This window comes from Hemicordylus capensis, chromosome 4 (genome assembly GCF_027244095.1).
Source record: "Hemicordylus capensis ecotype Gifberg chromosome 4, rHemCap1.1.pri, whole genome shotgun sequence".
NCBI lineage: Eukaryota > Metazoa > Chordata > Lepidosauria > Squamata > Cordylidae > Hemicordylus > Hemicordylus capensis.
Window position 1 is genome coordinate 288,955,724 of NC_069660.1, and position 19,619 is coordinate 288,975,342.

At 46.0% G+C, this 19,619-nt stretch overlaps 1 protein-coding gene across 48 annotated transcripts in view; it reads left to right on the top strand.

Moving 5' to 3' along the window:
- Window positions 1-19,619, top strand: part of RIMS2 (regulating synaptic membrane exocytosis 2) — a 741,645-nt gene that overhangs the window by 294,598 nt on the left and 427,428 nt on the right. For all 48 annotated transcript variants that reach the window (XM_053313368.1, XM_053313376.1, XM_053313396.1 and 45 more), the window contains one exon: window positions 14,246-15,159. In XM_053313368.1, coding sequence (XP_053169343.1) covers window positions 14,246-15,159 — 914 coding nt within the window. The remainder of the gene's footprint in view (window positions 1-14,245; window positions 15,160-19,619) is intronic.

Sequence of the window (19,619 nt, forward strand, 5' to 3'; positions counted from 1 at the left end):
ATCTGTAAATTTTACCATTTTGCTGGCTACCCCAACTTCTAGATCATCTATGAACAATTACAGAGCACTGGTCCCAGTACAGATCCTTGGGGGACCCCACTTCTTACTTCCCTCCATTGTGAAAACTGTCAGTTTATTCCTACTCTCTGTTTCCTGTCCTTCAACCAGTTACCGAGCCACACATGAACCTGTCCCCTTATTCCATGTCATGCCCTCGAGCTCCGAAAGCGAGGAGGAAGGGGAAGCTGCCGGCTTTCCAGCCGAGTCAGGAATGTCTGAAGGGCAGAGCCCGGCTGTCAGCGTTCCTAAGACAGCTGCAGTAAATCCAGCTGATGATTTAGAACAGGCTCAGCAGCCTGAGTCAACAGAAAGCGTGAGGAACCAATCAGAGGGTGAACTAGACATTGGAACACCGCTGACACCGCAACAACGCAGGTGTTCTAAACGTAGGACACAATTAGAAGCGGTTAGGAGGAGCAAACGGCTATTGTTGAAGGCTAACAAGCCGTAAATTCCTACCAGCTGGGAGCTCTCGGCTTGCTCCATAAATTACAGCTCCAAACTCCGACTCATTGCTGAGATTCAACGTTCGTCATTCAGCCGACAGCGTGCAGCCGAGCCGAGAACTTCCCTGGCCTTGGGCTAGACCTTGACATTCCATGCCTGCTGAGTTTATTCAAGAGCCTTTGGTTGGGAACTTTGTCAAAAGCTTTTTGGAAGTCCGAGTATACTATATCAACCGGATCACCTTTATCGACATGCCTGTTGACACTCTCAAATAACTTCAAAAGTTTAGTGAGGCAAGATTTGCCCTTGCAGAAGCCATGCTGGTTCTCTCCCAGCAGGGCCGTTCTTCTATGTGCTTTACAATGTTATCCTTGAGGATGCTTTCCATCAATTTGCTTGGAACAGATGTTAAGCTAACCAGCTGTAATTTCCTGGATTGCCCCTGGATCCCTTTTTGAAAATCGGTGTTACATTTGCTACTTTCCAGTCCTCTGGTACAGAGCCTGATTGTAGGAACAAGTTACATATTTTTGCTAGGAGATCAACAACTCTTGGGTGGATGCCATCTGGCCCTGGCAATATGTTAATTTTTAGTTTTTAAAGACAGTTTAAAACATCCTTTCTTGTCACCTCAAATTGGCCCAGTTCTTCAGCCTCCAAACCCGAGAAGCTCAGTTCCGGAGTGGGTATATGGTCAGTATCCTCCGCCGTGAAGACAGATGCAAAGAACTCATTCAGCTTCTCTGCAATCTCCTTATCCTCCTTAATAATCCCTTTCACACCCTCATCATCTAAGGGTCCAATCACCTCCCTGGCAGGTTTTCTGCTTCTGATATATTTAAAGAAGTTTTTGTTATTCTCCCTGACATTTCTAGCTATATTCTCCTCAAACTCTCTTTTTACATCCCTTATTGTTTCCTCGCATTTCTTTTGCCAGAGTTTATGTTCCTTTCTGTTCTCTTCATTTGGGCAGGACTTCAATTTTTTGAAGGAAGTCTTCTCCTCATTTACACCTTCCCTGACTCTACTTGTTAGCCATGCTGGTATCCTCCTGAACTTGGTGGTACCTTTCCTCCTTCTTGGTATACAATCCAACTGAGCCTCTATTATTGTGGTTTTGAATAAGTTCCATGCTTTTTGAATTTATTTGACCCTACCAACTTTCCCTTTCAGCTTCCTTTTTACTAGTCCCCTCATTTTTGAGAAGTTTTCTCTTCTGAAGTTCAACACATCTATGTTACACTTCCTTGGGAGTGCTCCACTCACATATAAGCTGAATTGGAACACAATATGGTCACTATTCCCTGATGGTTCTACAACTCTGACATTTCATTCCAGGTCCTGGGCGTCACTCAGGATTAAGCCCAAGGTTGCCTTCTCTCTGGCTGGTTCTGTGACAAAGCTTTTTAAGGCACAGTCATTTAGCATGTCTAGAAATTTGGCCTCTTTGTCAATACCTGCATGTGAATTGTGCCCAGTATATGTGAGGGTAATTGAAGTCATCCATTATTACAGCTCTGTCTCTCTTTGGTGCCTCTCTGATTTGTCTTATCCAACTCCAGTTCAGTCTCAGTGTTTTGAACCAGAGGGCGATAGCATATCTTTAGTAACACATTTCCTTTCATTCCTCATATTGTCACCCATAATGATGCTGGGTTTTCTAGTTTGTTGGATTCTATCCCTCCTTTAACATACAGTACAGTCCTACTCCACCCCTAACCCTCCCTTCCTTGTCCTTTCTGTAGTGCTTGTATCCAGGAATAACAGTGTCCCACTGGTTCTCACCATTATTGTTCTATTATGCCCACTATATCTATGTTTTCATTAGCAACCAAGCACTCCAGTTCACCCATCTTGGCTTGGAGGCTTCTGGCATTGGTGTATAAGCACCTGTTCGCCAAGACTCTTACCTGGTGTTGGTGTATCTCCATTACTGTCATTTGATCTTTTTGACCAGCTGTCCACCTGTTCTACTCTGTTTTATCTGAAAAGTGTGCACCCTTGCATCTTAGGGGATTTTGCTTGCCAAACCAGATACCACCTGGTTCCTGTCAGCTATCCCCCAGGTGTCATCTTAAAAGCTGCTCTGCAACCTTTTTGATTTTAAGTGCCAGCAGTCTGTTTCCATCTTGCTTTTCAGTAGGAGCCCATCCCTTTTGTACACTACTGGGAGCCCCCCAACCCCTGAAGAAGTATCCTCAGTGTGAGGATATGGGCACATCACTAAGGAAGGGGTCCCTTCTAAGGGAGCATTCCCCTCTTCCTCAGACTGATGTCCTCCTTCCCTGAGACCTTCATTCTCCATGACAACAGATGAACTGTCAGCCTGGGAATAGGATGCCTCTAGCATGCCCCTGAGGGTATCAGCTATATCTCTCTCTGCCTCCCTGAGCTTCTCCAGGTCTGCCACCAGGGCTTCGAGGGAACAAACTTGTTCCCAGGAGTTCTTTGCACCCACAAAATTGTTCCCAGGAGTTCTTACTTGAAAGCTAGGTCTTAGCTGCAGTTGTCAGCGAAGTAAAGGTTTTAAGTTCTGTCCTCCAAAAAAATTACAAAAGTGGAGAAGTACTTACCTTCTCCTCATGCCGAGTGTGTCCTTTGTGATAAAGGGGGACAACTTCTGTGCCCCCGTTCTACCTCACAGATTTTAGGGATTCTCTTATTACCTTTTCCAAACTTGACATAGCATCCTTGTTTAACAAGAATGCCAGCTGCTCTTGTATATAAAGCCAAGAAATAAACAATTAGGCTGACATATTGCACAGCAAACCACCCATCCAAGATGCGTGTGCAGTGCTTCCACACCATGCAACATCCCATCTACACAGCTTCCCAAGGCAGGCAGGGATTCCTTTGTGTCTCCAAAGCTGTGAGTCATTGCTGCTGCACTGCTACTGCCATTCTTTCCAGTGTCAGCCAGCCTTAGTGTTTATTTTTCAACCTAAAATATTATTTTATTTTATTGGTCTCTATACACATTGGAAAAACCAGACTCATTTTGTAGCTAAGCCTCTCTTCACATTTTGCCCAGATCTGCCAGCTTCTGAAAACCTCCTTGATCAGTTTTAAAGTCCCCACCTCTTTCTCCCATGCTTGAAATTAAAGAGAGAATGCTAGAATAAATATTGCAACACTTACTTTCATTTGATTCATATTCGTTGAAGTTTTCTAAAAGCAAGAAAGATGCTTAATATCAGCAAGGTTGGCAATGCTAAAGTATTCATTACTTTCATAGCTTGATAGTTAAAAGAGCTAATATATTAGAGCTGCAATCCTACGAATTCTTATTTGGGAGAAAGTGTATTAAACTAGTGAATAGGGATGTGCATGAACATATTCGGGAGGCTTGGGGTGCGCGCATTCTTTTAGGCTCAGGGATGGTGTTCTTACCTCCCCTGCCATATTTTCCCCTCTGGCAGTCTCCCAAAAATGGCTGCCATAGGGCTGTAGCGATTTGGGGAAAATGCAGCGGGGCAGGTAAAAGCACCCTCCCTGTGCCTTAAAGAACCCCCCCCATCTCCAAACCGGCTTGAACGCCGGACATCTGAACCGGTTCATTCACATCCCTACTAGTGAAACTAAGCTTTGAATAAACAAGTGCAGGATTGGGCTAGAAGACATGCTGATAAATCGAAGGAGCTGCGGCTTAAATCTGAAATCTTGTTAGAACAAAGGCAGCATTAGATCATATTTTAAAGCTGGAAGAATATACTAGCTTTAAAATTGCTGCATCTTGCCAAACTGGAACAAATACAAGTCTCCTCAGGACAAAGTTTCAGGTCTCCTTGAGGAAGAAATATTCTTCTTCAGGAAAAGATCTTTTTGCTGGGGGGAACTGGGACAAGTGGCAAACAGAGCCTCAGTTGCGCTCAGGCAGTGGAAAATGCTGGTTGCTCACTGTACAGAGACCTGGAATAGGAAGGAGGCAAGCCAGGTTCAAGCCTGTCAGGGGAACGGTAAAATGAATGCCAGACTTCCTTTTTGCATGCCTAGCCAGCCACACCCATGTCAGTAACAAAAGAGGGGATAGTTGGGTTCCATATTCTTATTGCTCATTCCACAGATAGCTCTCTTAACTACCCAGCTTCAGCAGGAGGCAAAAGAGTGACACATAATCGGGCATTTGGCACCATCCCCAGCTACTTTCTCTGCAGACATAGGCATATACACCAAGTCTACGCATTGAGCACTAGAACTGTGAAAACAGCACATATCTGTTATACAAGAGGTCCTAGATTAAAACCTGGGATTCAATCTCGCACTAGAAAAGGCTTGGAAGAGTCCCTATAAACAGGTATGTCTGAGAGACTACAGTGTAAACCCGAGGTAATACTGCATAGACCATTCACCTGACTCTTGCCTAATATAGGTTGCCTTTTGCATTAGCCATTCCCACTAGCTCCCTGCCCCTGCCAAGGCTATCTTCTTGGTTGCCTGGGCTGGGCTTTCTGGTTATTCCTTCAGCAGCTTGACTGCTTCATTCACCATGGCAACAATGACCCAGATGCTTTTGAGTGCATAGGAACCTGCCCTCCCTTACTCGTCTGATGGCAAATTCAAAAGGTTGCTGACCCTGAACCTTGGTGGTATAGAGATCCTTGCTACCTCCCCTTCAGAGTCGCAGCCTGAGGCCAGCTATGGTGAGGGAAAGACTTCCTTATCTGCTGTGTGTCAGAGATGGAGCAGGATCTGAAAACAAGTCACATGAATATAGTTGCTAACCATCTTGTCCCAATAGGATTTCTATGACTTTTCAAGTTAGATGACAGACAATAGAATAGCAGGTAGTGTTTGGGTCTAACTTTGCCTTTTACATAAAAGGCATAAAAGGCAAAGCCTGTCATGGAGCTTACAAAGTCACAGAAGCCTATCTGGAACATGTAGATAGGCTTGGCAGCCTACTAAATAACGACTAGGGTCATGCTGGCCACTGTGGCTTGAGCCAAGGGTATTTAAGAGAGCACCTTCTTCTTCACGAACCCCGCCCCCTGTGAAGATAATCGGGGGAGGTCCAATTGTAGTTTCAACCAGCTTGTTTGGTGGTGATCCCAAACGAGGCCTTCTCTAGGGTTGCCCCAGGGCTCTGCAATGCACTCCCAAATGAAATCAGAACCTCCCAATCTCTGGCTGTTTTTAGCAATTCTTGAAAAGGTACCTTTTTATCAGGCTTTTAGTTTATAATGCTTTAAAGTGTCATTGATGGTTATTTTAATTTGCTTTATATGATTTAATATTTTAATGGTTGTGTTTTAATTTGTAAAGCACCCAGAGATTTTATATGGGGTGTTATAGAAGTGTAATAAATACATAATAATAAATACTTCTGGTGGTGATGTGGGCCTCACTTGTGGTCTGTGCCTCATGGGACATGAACAAATTCCTATCTTTTGCACCCATTATAGGCCTGCCTGGGAGTAGCGAGAGATGTTCAACAGCACATGATCACTGGACCCATATACTGTAGATGGTGTTTGTGAGGAACTGACTGAGAGAAAGCTTACTTGGTTGTGGGGGGCATGATCACAGTCAAATGATAGGTCATCAGTTTACCGGAATCCCAGATCTGCTTAAAGGTTGCTACAATACACATTATGGTAATCTGGATATTATCAAGAGTAGAATGGAGCCATTTAGGATGTAGTCTTACATTAGAGAGAGTTATTGTTTGGAGTAGCATCAAAATTCATTGTTTCGGCTTATTTCTGTCTTCCTGTTGTGGGTAGCATGCTACAGATAGAAATATCTACACCATTAATTGTGCAGTTCTTTGGTAACACAAGACTGCTTTTCACTGATGCACAGATGTGTTATCTGCATATAAGACCTGAATAATAAATCTATTTAAACATGTTCTCGCCACTCCATGTGAAAAGCTGCTTTAAATCAAATGCCTCTTGTGATGAATTACTTTAAGGGCCAATCAAACCAAGTATCATAATACAAATGAAATGTAGTATTTTCAGCAATTGCACTTCGTGTGTCTTTTCACTGAATGATTCTTAATTTCTGCAGAAGAGAGCAATATTTTTTAAAGTTAGTTCATTTGATTTAGGTAAAGAGTAGGGGAGGGGAGGCATGCATTTGCTTTACTTTATTTTTATATACTTCTGAAGATCAACTCCCTTGCCTGTTTGATTCCATAAATGACTCTAAGTTAATTTTCATCAGTTTTTAAAGTTAATGAATATGGTTAAATAAAGGTTAGGGGCAAATTCACCAATATATTTTTATGTATCTGTAGCTGCTAACTTGAAGTTAAAAAAAATAATTCTGCATATGATAGGTAGATGTTTTGGAAAGAAGCTTGAGAAAATGTAGATCAGCTGTTTCAGCAGCCGAACCATTCTAATTGTTACTCCATCAGGTTTCAGTACAAGACACTAAACATATTTAAAATCCGTATTTGTATATCATAACATTGGACAATATTTCAACAATCTAAAATGATGATGATGGGCATTTTGTAGGCAGTACTACTGTAGCAAGGCACTAATCAGCTAAGTACCATAATCCTCCTTATAGGGTAAATTCTTACTTGACCTCCAGCTATATACAGCACATGGTAACAGCATTAAACTGTAACCCTCCCCTCATGTTCTCCACAGTTTCTCTGTTGAGTTAGCACTCAGGTTCAAATAAGTATTACTTTTCTTTTATATACAGAATTTTATTTTGTGCCAGATGCATTCTCATTTGTAATTTGAGGTGAGGAAAGGATTATGAAAACTGGTCTGAAAGTTTGTGTTCCTAATTAAGTAGTATTTCACATGGTTTCCTCAACACTACAAGGATTTCGTGGAATGCTGTGCAATATCTGCACAGATATTGATGCATTCTCAGGAACATGACGCTCCTGACTTCCCAGATGTGCAATGGCTGATCAAAAGGTAAAGAAGGAAAGAAATGCATTAACTGTGATTTATGAAAGTAATGTTTTGCGCTTGACCTACTAAAAGCTATTTTTGTGTGGGGGAGGAATTAAAAAACCTTTTAAAAAGTAAAAATGTATATATTGCAGTTATAACCTTACAACAAACACATTTTGTTTTGTTTTTAGCAAGGTATAATATATTTTATTTGTTAAATTGTGCATTTTAAATGAGATCTCATTATTTGTAGATTTTGCACTTTTGAACTGGGTTGTTCTTCAAAGTATACATTTTGATCATTTGACTAGTGAAAACTGCATGCTGCTACTTAACAGTTTAGTACAATTTGACTTACTCATACCTTTGCTTTTTATTTGGTTATTTGACCCAACAAAAAATAAGCAATGAACTCTGACGTCAGTTGTTTTATCTGGATGACTTTTTTTGGGATGAAATAATTCAATAATGAGCATGTTGGCATTTTGAAATACTTGGCTGATTAAAGTAATCAATTCATGTTCTAGCTGCTGCTCAGTAACTTAATTGCTTTTGAGATGGCTTGGTTCACAGATTTATTTGAATACTTTAAAGCAGCAGTCAGGTAAAATACATACTTTCCTATTACCATTTAATATGTAATGGTATTGCTATACTAATGAACTTTCAGTTATGACTCAGTATCTACTTTAGGCTAAAATATTTACTGATTAGTTTAATACCATTTTGAGGATAATTCTGTTAAAATACTAAACAGCAGAATACTAAATATTTTGATTTAAAATTGCTCAGCACAAGAGAATGAAATCATCTTATATGTACATTGTTTTATTTTGGATAATATTATTTAATATCAAAGAGTTTTATTTGTGAATTAAAAAAAATGCATATGTTTAGACCTGGTTCCAAATAACAGTGGTTGATATCCTGACTACTGCAGTAGTGCAGACTTCCAGTATCAGCGCATGCGTGCAGTGGTGGTTCCTGTGTTTCTGAAGCATTGCAGCTCTGGCAAAAAAGTGCAAATACATCAGAACTCCCTCCTACACTCCAGAAGCTCTCTGTTAAAGTGAAAATATGTCACTGACCCTCAGCAATGTGTTTCCTTTCTAACAGCATTTCCAGAGCACAGAGGAAGCACTGATGTATTTGCACTCTTGCCGAAGAGCACCTGTATTTCAGAAGCACAGGAACCAGAGCAAGGGCTACCACTGCACTTGCACTGATGGTAGAAGCATGCATGCTGTGGTTGTCAGGATGTCAGCCAGTGCAACTAGTTCTACGCACTCAAAGAAGCTTTGAGCTTGTGTTTTTTCAAATAGGTGTTGCCTAGACTACATGGCAAATCTCTTTTGAAACTGAGGAGAGTTTCAAAAGGAAGTTGAAATGTTGCATGGGAATTTGATGTTTAACAGGTAAAATGAGGGGGAGGGAGTCCCACTGGAGTTAGTCAGGCTTAAAGTAACTCTTTGGATACTAGCCAATGAGAAAAAGTGTACAGAAAAAATGTCAGTGATTATCTGCGTTCTTCTTAATACATTTTGAAAGAAGTAAGGTATTGATAAGCAGCCTTGAGGCCATTTTCACGACTGTGCAGAAGCGAGCTAAGGAAGAACCGCCCGCTTCCTCGTGGTCATGTGCTGTAACGGGAGCTGCACGGCTCCTGGCAGCAAACCTTCAAAATACCCCTCCCCTTAAACCAGGTTAATGAAGTGAGCGCTGTATGAATATGCAGGCAGACAAAGGTTCTTGGGGTTTGATTCACTGTGACAAAGGATACTCTTGGACTTGTAGACCTGGGCCAAGCAGTCCAGATACCCCAACACATTCCTGCCTCCATGTTGACTTGTGGGGTGGGAATTAGCCCTCTCATTAGAGGGCCAGTCCACTGGGGAGGACCAGAGGCTCCATGAGTTTCTGGTCTCCATTGAACTGCACTCTCATGATATAGGGCATCCAACTCTAGCCCCCCCCACCCATGGCTGATGTGGTGATAGAACTCATATCTTTAGTTAATAATATAACTCGTACTCTGTACCTTCCCATCTCCACTCAACTATACCAGACTTCCAAGGAGTCTGGACCTCTCCAAGTGTCCAAGCAGTTTCAGGTGCATAGAGTTGGGAAAGACCAGGGATGGATTCCACGTCCATGGGCAGATGAGTCGGGCTGGGATAGGTGTTGTGGTGTATGTAAATCAGCTGATGAAGAACATCTGAGGGCAGGGCACCTGCTGTTTTCCGCAATCCCTGGCAAGGCTTGCAGCCAAGCAGGACCCCCCCCCCCAAGGATAAGTGTTCTGGGGAAACCAGACTGCCGTGACTGTGGGTGGGTGCTTGGACCCCTGATTTGCAGCAGTTGCCAGGACCAGGAAGGATGTTGCCATCCCCAGGGCTTGCAGGGATCTAGCAGCCAGGCTGGGCAGCAATACCCTGCATACTCTCGATGGTAGTGGGAGGAGGTTGTGCATGAAATTTAGGTTACAGTGGCAGCAGAATTTGAATGACACAATGCTGCCTTCAAACCTGAGGGTTCAGCACTGAAACTCACTATAGGTTGAGTTCAAGGTTCAAATTATGGCTTGGGATTGAAAACCAACCCAAGGTTGGGTGACAAAACTGCAGTTTCATGCATTTGGATGACCACAAAGTTGAACCTCTGGCATGTTCGCCTCCGGTTTAGCGTTACGTCTGAAGGCGGCCTAAGAATCAAGGGCAGCTCCAACATGAGGCAAAATGAGACAATCACCTCAAAAGGTGGGGGCCTATTTATGGGTGGGAGAATGCACCCCCATTGACCCCTTCACCACCTTATCTTGAGTGTGTCTCTGGCAGCCATCAGGGGAATGGAAATGAGCCACTCTGCCCCAGTTGCTGGCAGGAGCCAGTGCTGATGCCTAGCCACCCCCTTTCTGGCTGTAGCCCTGCCTTACATGCTAGGGATGTGTGAGCTGGCCAAGAGACCAGTTAATTCTAATCCAGGCAGCATTAGAACTGACCTGGCCCGGGGCTCTGTCGAACCGGGTCTGGTCCGGTCTGGCTATCAAACTGGACTGAATTGGCTTGTGGGCCAAGGGGTCGAGGGGTCGGCAGGAGAACTAAAGTTTTTTCTAAAGAAGTTTTAAAGTTTTTTCTAAAGAAACTTTAGAGAACAGGCGGCGGGAGAACTCCCCTGCCGTCCACTTCCCCAGCTGGGCTGCAAATGGCTTCTAGGAAGCCTTTTGCGCACACGCGCAAAAGGCTTCCTAGAAGCCATTTGCAGCCCAGCTGGGAAAACGGACGGGGACGACCGTCCCCCAGTCCCTGCCGACCCCTTGTTGCAATGGGAAGGGAAGGGGCGACAGGGGTCTTGGGGACTTGAAGGGGGCGGCCGCCAGCCGAGCGGGGGCATTGAAGAGGGCGGCAGGGACTGGGAGATACCCTGCTGCCCGATTCAGAATTCGAAAGGAGAGAGCCCGGTGCCGTGCCGAGAGGGGGAATGAAGCGGGCGGCAGGGAGGTATGCCACCCGCTTGCTCAAAGAAATACAGCGCCGTTCTTGGGAGGGTGAGTAAAGCCCCCCCATCCTTTTTGGAAACCCCCACCCCAGTGCCGGACCGCAGCTCCGCGGTTCCGTGCACACCCCTACTCCTTTGGACCCCGCCTGCTGGGCAGCTGGCTGGCTGTTCCTCCCAAGTGTCAGCTCCTTCCTCCTTTGCTCTCGGCCCAGCAGCACCCAGCTGAGCCAGAGCGACTTCCTTGCCAGGTTAAGGGGCCTCTGCCAGGGCCGCCCCGCCTTTGCCGGCCACGGGCTCCCTCCCCGCGGCCGGGATGCGGTGGTTTCGGGTGGGGGGGTCCTCTTCCCTGCCCGGCTTCGGCGGCTCTGCCACCGCCTCGGCCGGCTTCCCCCTCCGCCTCTTCCCCCCGCCCGGCTTCGCGGTGGCCGCTTCTCCTCGGCCGCCACTTCTCCTCGGCCGCCGCTTCTCCTCCTCCAGCATGGCCGCCGTGTCTCTGCGGCTGTATTTTTCTTGGACGTTCTGGGCATGCGCTCTGTGCATGCCCAGAACGGTCAAGAAAGACACGGGCGCAGACACACGGGCGCACACCCAAGCCTTTTATTATAGAGGATAAGTAAATCTCTGTGGTGCTGCCCTGTCTATAGATTGTTTCTCTAGAGAGGTTTGCCTGGTGCTAAGTTTGTTTTCTTTTTGGCACTAGGTGAAGACCTTTTTATTTGCTCAGACTTTCTGTTGTGCTATGTTGCTGAGTTTTATTGTCATTCTTGTCAATACTTATTGCATAATACAATAAGAAATACAAAGTTCTGTACAAACGTAAGGTTAACAATGACAACTCCTTGGCTGCAAACTTACAAATTAAACAACAAATTTGTAAGAAAAAATAATGTATTTTTATTTATTTAATTTTTATATAAGCCTACACTGAGAGGTCTTTAACGTAAAGGCTGGGTAGTAAACTTACCCTGCTTGCATTTAGGATCAGGTGGTTGGGCCAGCAACCATGAGTGGGTGTGATCGCACTCCCCTCCTCTATGTGTTTTCCAATGAACTACAATGTCACAGTCACGTTACAATTTTGGAAAGAAAAAAAATCTGTTAAAGTATCAGAAGAAGCAGAAGTTCAAACCTTTTAAAAAAATAAACAGGAAGTGAAATCTTTTGGAGCTGTTCTACACAGCAATGTTTTTTGTATTCCATTCCATTGTATCTGTCAGTCTATCTTGCCAGTATGGGTTTTCATTATGCCACAACTACTACCACTACTACTTAGCAGTTATACTGTATAGACTTTTTGAGTGTTAAGTATTCCACATACATTATATCATTACTTTTTGAATCTACTCAGTAAAGTAGGCAAATAGTATTATCCTCTGTAGCTAATTTTGTGTTACACACTAATGCTTGTAACAGTGCATAGATATTTTGCCCCCCGCAAAAAAACCTAGGAGGGGAGGGAGAATTTAAAGCAGAAAAATTACAGGGTGTGTTTGTGCTTGGGAGTGCTATTATATGTGCTAGTATGTGATGTCCCTTGTCTCTGAGAGTGTTCATGGCTGAAGTGATCTTTAAACCAAGGCCTTCTGGCTCTCAGCTTGCATACTTAGTCACTACGCCTCACTAACCTGACACATGTACATAATTATATGCATGATGAGCTACAAATATGCAATCCTTAAGGACTTGACTTCATCCATTGTGAATGAAGATTTGTTTTGTACTGTTGGAAATAGTCAAGATTAATGAATTTTTTTTAAAATTGTGTATCTATCTTAATAATGTTTAGGAGAAGCACAAGACATTAAAGGAGAAAAATATAACATTTATTATCAGACTTTATTGAGTATTGCTTTAACTTTATTTTTTAATATTTCCTTGTGTTTTTATATTTTTCAAGAGCAAGAAGAGTGTTTGTTTTGTTTGTTTGTTTGTTTATTTATTTATTTATTTATTTGATTTCTATACGCCCTTCCAAAAATGGCTCAGGGAGGTTTACACAGAGAAATAACAAATAAATAAGATGGCTCCCTGTCCCCAAAGGGCTCACAATCTAAAAAAAACCCCAACATAAGATAGACACCAGCAACAGCCACTGGGCAGATGCTGTGCTGGGGGTGGATATAGGGCCAGTTACTCTCCCCCTGCTAAATAAAGAGAATTGCCACGTTAAAAGGTGCCTATTTGCCAAGTTAGCAGGGGTATATGTTTGTGTACTTCATAATGAAAGACTAAACTACACATAAATATTGGCTTTAGAATATATGTATACTAGCCGACCCCGCACAGAGCATCTGTACGCTCTTTGGGGCCGGCGGTTACCTCTTCCCCTCCACTTTCTGACCCAGTCTCTGCTTCCGGGCCCAGCCACCTCTCCTCCCCACAGCCACTTCTGCCCCCCCTTCTTTCCCCCCTCCTGGGCCTTGCCTCCATGTCTGGGCTGGGCCCGCCGCCACCTCTGGCCTCCGCAGCCAGGCCTGCTGCCACCATGGCGACCAATCCTCCTGGGTGCGCCTCAGCCAATCAGGCACGTCCGATGCCCAGCCAGTCAGCTGGGTGCTGGGACGCACATTCCAAGGCACACCCAGGAGAATTATATATATAGATACTGTATGTATGTGGTTGTCATGCACAAATTTAGGTGAATACTCATATTTTGGTTAACATTTGATGGTTTTCTTTGTAGCTTCTTGATATCCAGCAAATAAGTACTTGATCTGTTTTGCTTAATTTTGTATAGGGAATATCTATCTATCTATCTATCTATCTATCTATCTATCTATCTATCTAGTTGTTTTATATGTCCTGTCCTGTCCTATCCTATCCTATCCTATCCTAGGTCCTATCATGCTTTCCTTATAATTATTTTACTTTTTTCTGAAATATGTGCTACAGTTAAATATGTGTTTATTTGTAATTAAGGTGAAGTACTTGTTCTTAGGGTTTTAAAAATGCATTACATTAAAAAATACATAGTGCTTTTGAGTGTTCAGAGTGTTTCACATAAATTCCTTTGTTGCAGCTCATACAATAAACTTGTAAGGTAGGCCAGTGTTATTGCAATTTGTGGGGGTGACCTGAAGGAGAGTGACTTGCCTCAGGCTACTTAGTGAGTTCATGCAGGATTGAAATTCAAACTGGCAATTTCCTGATTCTTAGTTCAGTCTTTTAGCCACTATGCTACGCCAACTCTATAGAACCAATTTCATCTAACGCTATATATTTCAGTTTGATCATCTTATAATCAGATGATGAGAAAGCCAGTAAAACTATTGTAGTTCAGTCAGTTGGAAGTAATTATTCTGAAACTAGTTGGCAAGGCACATTTTAAGTTTTGGGAGACTGATAAGATTTTCTTCTTGTTTTATTTGATTATTTAGAAAAAGGAGCCCATCAATATCCAGAGACCAGAATAGAAGGTACAACCAACTGGAGGAGAGAGACGACTATTCACAGTATGCAACATCAGACAGTGCAATGCCAAGATCACCCTCAGATTATACAGACAGACGATCACAACGTGGATCTCAGTTATATGAAGAACCTGAACTTGATGACTACAGGGATTCTAACAGGAGAAGTCGCAGGCATTCACGGGAATATCCGCTAGAGGAAGATGATGTGCAGAATAGAGAAGAATATGAGAGGCAGCGACGGGAAGAGGAGTATCAGGCACGATACCGAAGTGATCCTAATTTGGCTCGTTATCCCGTCAAACCACAACCATATGAGGAACAAATGCGTATTCACGCTGAGGTGTCCCGAGCACGTCATGAACGGAGGCATAGTGATGTGTCTTTGGCAAATACTGAATTGGAAGATTCACGGATATCTATGATGAGAATGGATCGGCCATCAAGGCAGAGGTCTGCATCTGAACGCAGAGCTGCCATGGATCAGCGTTCATATTCAATGGAAAGAACTCAGGGACCAAGTCCCAATCGGCAGAGGACCTCAAATCACAGCCCTCCAACACCTAGGAGGAGTCCAATTCCTTTTGATAGGCCAGATATGAGGCGGACTGATTCATTAAGAAAACAGCACCATTTGGATCCCAGTTCAGCTGTACGGAAAACAAAACGTGAAAAAATGGAAACCATGTTACGAAATGATTCACTAAGTTCGGACCAGTCTGAATCAGTTAGGCCTCCACCACCAAAGCCTCATAAAACAAAAAAAGGGGGTAAAATGCGTCAGGTTTCACTGAGCAGTTCAGAAGAAGAGTTGGCCTCTACTCCAGAATACACCAGCTGTGATGATGTAGAGATTGAAAGTGAAAGTGTCAGTGAGAAAGGTAAGACTTTTTCTCATTTGCCTTTTAAATAATGGCCAGTAGAAAATGGATACATTTTTATTTTGTTTAGTTTTATTAATTAAAAACAATGAAACTTGAATAACTTCCCATGATTTTAAGCTCTTCATAATGACCTTTTAAAATGTAGTTTCATCTGTTTTTAGTGGAGATTAATTCTATGAACAGATTTTTCTTGTATTTTAATGATGTAGAAGACCTCACTATTGCAAACTCTACACTGCATGCTTCATATATTTGGTGGTTTAGGGATTTAAAAAAATATGTTTGGTCCTACATAAGAAGATCTGCGATTGAATTTATCAACTGTCTTCTTCTCAACTTAAAAGCATATATGAGGAAAGGGATAAACTGGATTGAGACAGTGGTGCTGGCAGAGAGGATGTTCAACCTTTTGTACCTTTTTTCTATCAAAATGTCCCCTCCTCCTAGAATTGCTGTATTAGCACCACTATGGAAAAAGGTCAAGTACTAATGACTTTTCTCCGATGGGGCTAATGACATCTTCAGTGAAGGAGGAGATTCTGATACCAGGAAAAATGGCATAAACTTTGCTTAAACTTTGCTCCCTTAGTGCTGTTGTCCTGATCCAGTTCACACCCATGGCTGGTGTTTTTGGTGTTTTTTTGGTGTGTGAGATCCGATCATGAATCTCCCATACCACGTGTAATTTGGCCTTAGTGGCTATAACAGGAAAACAGTTATAATACAGGAACATAATATAAACATTTTATAAAATATTTTCCTCTGGTGGTAGTGTGTATTGATTCAATAACTGGATATGGCCAGTGTTTCTTAAGCACATGCTATATCTGATTCAGAGGATGGTGATAAATAACAGAAGTTCACAGCCCCACCGGGAATGCATGTTTGTTTGTGTGCGTGTGTGCACACACATACAATTATGTAGCAGAATTTACATTATTGTGCCCGGACCCCCCAAGGAGACACAGAGACATTGCTATGGAGGGAACGGTCATTTTATTGAGGTTTATGGTACAGGCTGATTGGCTGGGATTGCATAGACATCCCCCCCCACTGCAGTGCGGTGCCTACTAGGCCGGCCACGCTGTGGCCGCCCCCACCTAACAGACCGTGGTGATAGCACCTTGGCTCCAGGCAAGCCCTCCGCTCCCCAGCAGAGGGGCCTTCTTTGCCGACCTAAGGTCAGGTATCCAACCTCCCCAGCGACCTCCCCAACAACGCTGCACAGCCATACGTACAGGGTGCCGCTTGCTGAGGGGCAGGAGTCAAGCGTCATCCCTGATCTGTCAAGCCTCAAGGGATTAGCTCCTCCTTGATTTACATCTTACCTAAGGTGCCACACCCCCTAATTAGCATCCTGTCACCGCACTGTACCTGCCACAGCAGGCGTTAGCCCAGCTTAACGCCCCGCACCCCACAGACCCAAAATCACTGTTGCCAATCCCAGCCTGATGTCATCCACAAAGAACCTCATGCCCGAGGCGGATATGTGGACCCCATCGCCCTGGTAAAGGACGGGCTGCGAGTAGAGTATATCATCATGCGGAATACAGCTGCCCCCCTTGGCCGCCAGGAAGCGTGCCATAGCCGCATTGACCCCCCTCCTGGCCCTGTTCACCTTGTTCTGCTTGAGCGCACCCCGCCAGACCCTGCGCTGGGTGATATCGGACCAGAGGATGACTGCCCGTGGGCACCGGGACAGCACCACGCACAGGTCCTGTTCGATCTGCCGGGCCAAGGAGATACCTGACTGGCTAACTAAATCATTTCTGCCAAAGTGGAAAAGCAGGATGTCCGGTGCAGGGTTCTGCTCCAGGTACTCCTGCAGCATAGGCAGCAGTTGCGCTCTTCGCATGCCCCGTTGCCCAAGCCACTCGATGGTGGCTCATCGCCCTAGGCCCAGCTGCGTTCCCAGATCCGTGCCTTGAGCCCACTTAAAGGCCCAGAATATAAAGGAGTGGCCCAGTACAAGGAACTTGGCCTTCTTGACTGGAGGCTTCGTCCCTGCACGGAAGAGAGAACACAAAGTGAGGCGAGCGCTAAGAAAGCGGGGGGGAGGGGGCAATGGGGGGGCGGCAGAGCCCCCCGCTGCTCTATTGAATGTATCTGCGGTAGGCAGCGGACCGCCAGCGGCCAAGGAGCTGGATTGCGAGACCCAGATAGCCGAGGTCCGCTGCTGTAGAGGCCGCCCCGATCCTAAAAGAGTGCGATGACAGGTGGGCCGTGGACACCCCGGCCACATGAAAGGCCCTCCTCATCACCACTCAAAATTGGTACTGCGATAGGGGGTTGCCGTCAGCATGCACGAAGAGGCACCCTTCAGCCCCACCCCGGCCTCCATGTAGGCTCCCAGAGCCTGCACCGGGCACATGAGGCGCTCGTCCGCCCTGTGCAAGGTGACCAGCTGTCATTTTTTGAGAAGCGGAGCCTAAGCGAAACCTTGGCTGGTCCCATAGCCAGGTTGTTCTTCTGCATGGCATTGACAGTGGGTCCCCGGGTCCCCCTGGGAAACAGCTCCCCGACCCGAAAGGCCCCATAGAAAGCCACCAGCGCTGCCGCCCTGAACAAGGATTCCTCAAAGGGGGAAGAGCAGATTGCCCCCAAGCACTGCATGGCCCGGCACAGAGCGTTGGGTGTAATGGGCAGGCGCCAATCAGGTTGCAGCGGCGCCTCCCTGGCCCAGCCTTCCAGCATGCGCCGGACCCGGAAGTCGCCCGTGTGGTCGGGTAACCCCCGGGACTTCGCGTAGAAGGCCAGGGCTGCCATGTGCCCAGCCATGGTGCTGACGGCTAGCCCTTCTCCCCGCAGGTGCACCAAGTACTGCATCAGGTGTTTGGGTGGGGCCGGCCAGGCCTGCCCGACTCCTTCCTGTTGCCTGAAACGCTGAAAGGCTGCAACCTTCCTGCTATAGGCACCGCACGTCTTAGGCACCAAAGAGGCCTCTATTGCCCTGAGCGCCTCTACGCTCCAAGGCTCCACAAACTGACTGGCATCTCTTCGGGCCTTGGGAAAGCTTCTGGGGCCAGGTGCCGGAAGCGCCGCATCTGAAAACGAGACAGAGCGTCCGCAATGTCATTTTGCGCTCCCGGCACATGTTGCGCAGTAAACACTATGTTGTTGTGCAGGCAGGTTAGCACCAAGGCCCGAACCAGGTCCATGACCCTGGGGGACCTGGAGGTCTGGCGGTTAACCACCTGCACCGTCGCCAGGTTATCGCATCAGAAGCACACTGTGGAGTTGCGAGACATCTGGGCCCAGATGTGCACCGCGACCACGATGGGGAAAAGCTCGAGGAAAGTGAAATCCCTCGTGATCCCCTTCTCTGCCCAGTCGCGTGGCCACCGCTCTGCGCACCACCTGCACCGCAGGTACAGGCCAAAGCCGAGGCCGCCCGCAGTGTCGGACTGCACCTGAAAATCTGCTTCCAGGAGCTGTGACACCCTCCAAAAGGAAACCCCGTTGAAGGAGTCCAAGAAGCCTAACCACAAGTTCATGTCCTCCCTCATGGTTGTGGTCACCCTGATTCGAAAATGCGGCAGCCTGCACCCCACTGTGGCGTCTGAGAGACACCGCAGGATTGGGCAGCCCGGGGCAAAAACGTGACAGGCGAAATTGAGGTGCCCAATCAGGGATTGCAGCTGGTGCAGCGTGACCTTCCTGGCCCGCCCGCAATCCCTCAGCATTGTCTTCAGGGTCTCCAACTTGTCCCCAGGCATCTGCGACAGCTGCCCCTGGGTGTTCAACTCGATGCCCAAAAAAGTGAGCCTGGTGGACGGACCCTCGGTCTTGTCCCTGGCCAAGGGCACCCCCAATTCACTGCATAGGGCCACAAACGAGCTTAGGAGCGTAGAGCATTGGGCGGAGCTGGCTCGGCCTCCGAAAAGAAAATCGTCAGGATAATGAGCTGTGGAAATAAACCCCGCCCTCCGCCACAGTGCCTACTCCAGCATCGTGCTGAAGGCCTCAAAGGCCGCGCAAGACACTGAGCAGCCCATTGGGAGGGCCCTGTCAATGTAATAGTTTTCCCCGAACGCAAAACCCAAGAGGTCAAAGTCGTCGGGGTGAACTGGCAACAGCCGGAAGGCTGACTCTATGTCACATTTAGCCAGCAATACCCCAGGCCCGCAGGCCTGGACCATTGCCGTCGCCTCATCAAACGAGGTGTACCGCACAGAGCACAACTCAGCCGGGATCGCATCGTTGACTGAGGTGCCCTTGGGATAGGAGAGGTGGTGAATAAGCCTGAACTCCCCTGGGGCCTTCTTAGGCACCAAGCCCAGAGGCGAGATCCTTAACGTCTGCAGGGGGGCTCGCTAAAGGGGACCATCACATGGCCCAAAGCCACCTCCTTATTGATCTTCTTAAGCACTATGTGCTCCATACCCTCAACTGATTTCAAGTTCCTAGCTAGCGTAAGCTTCCGTGGAAGCCGGCACGGGATCCTAAAGCCTTCCACA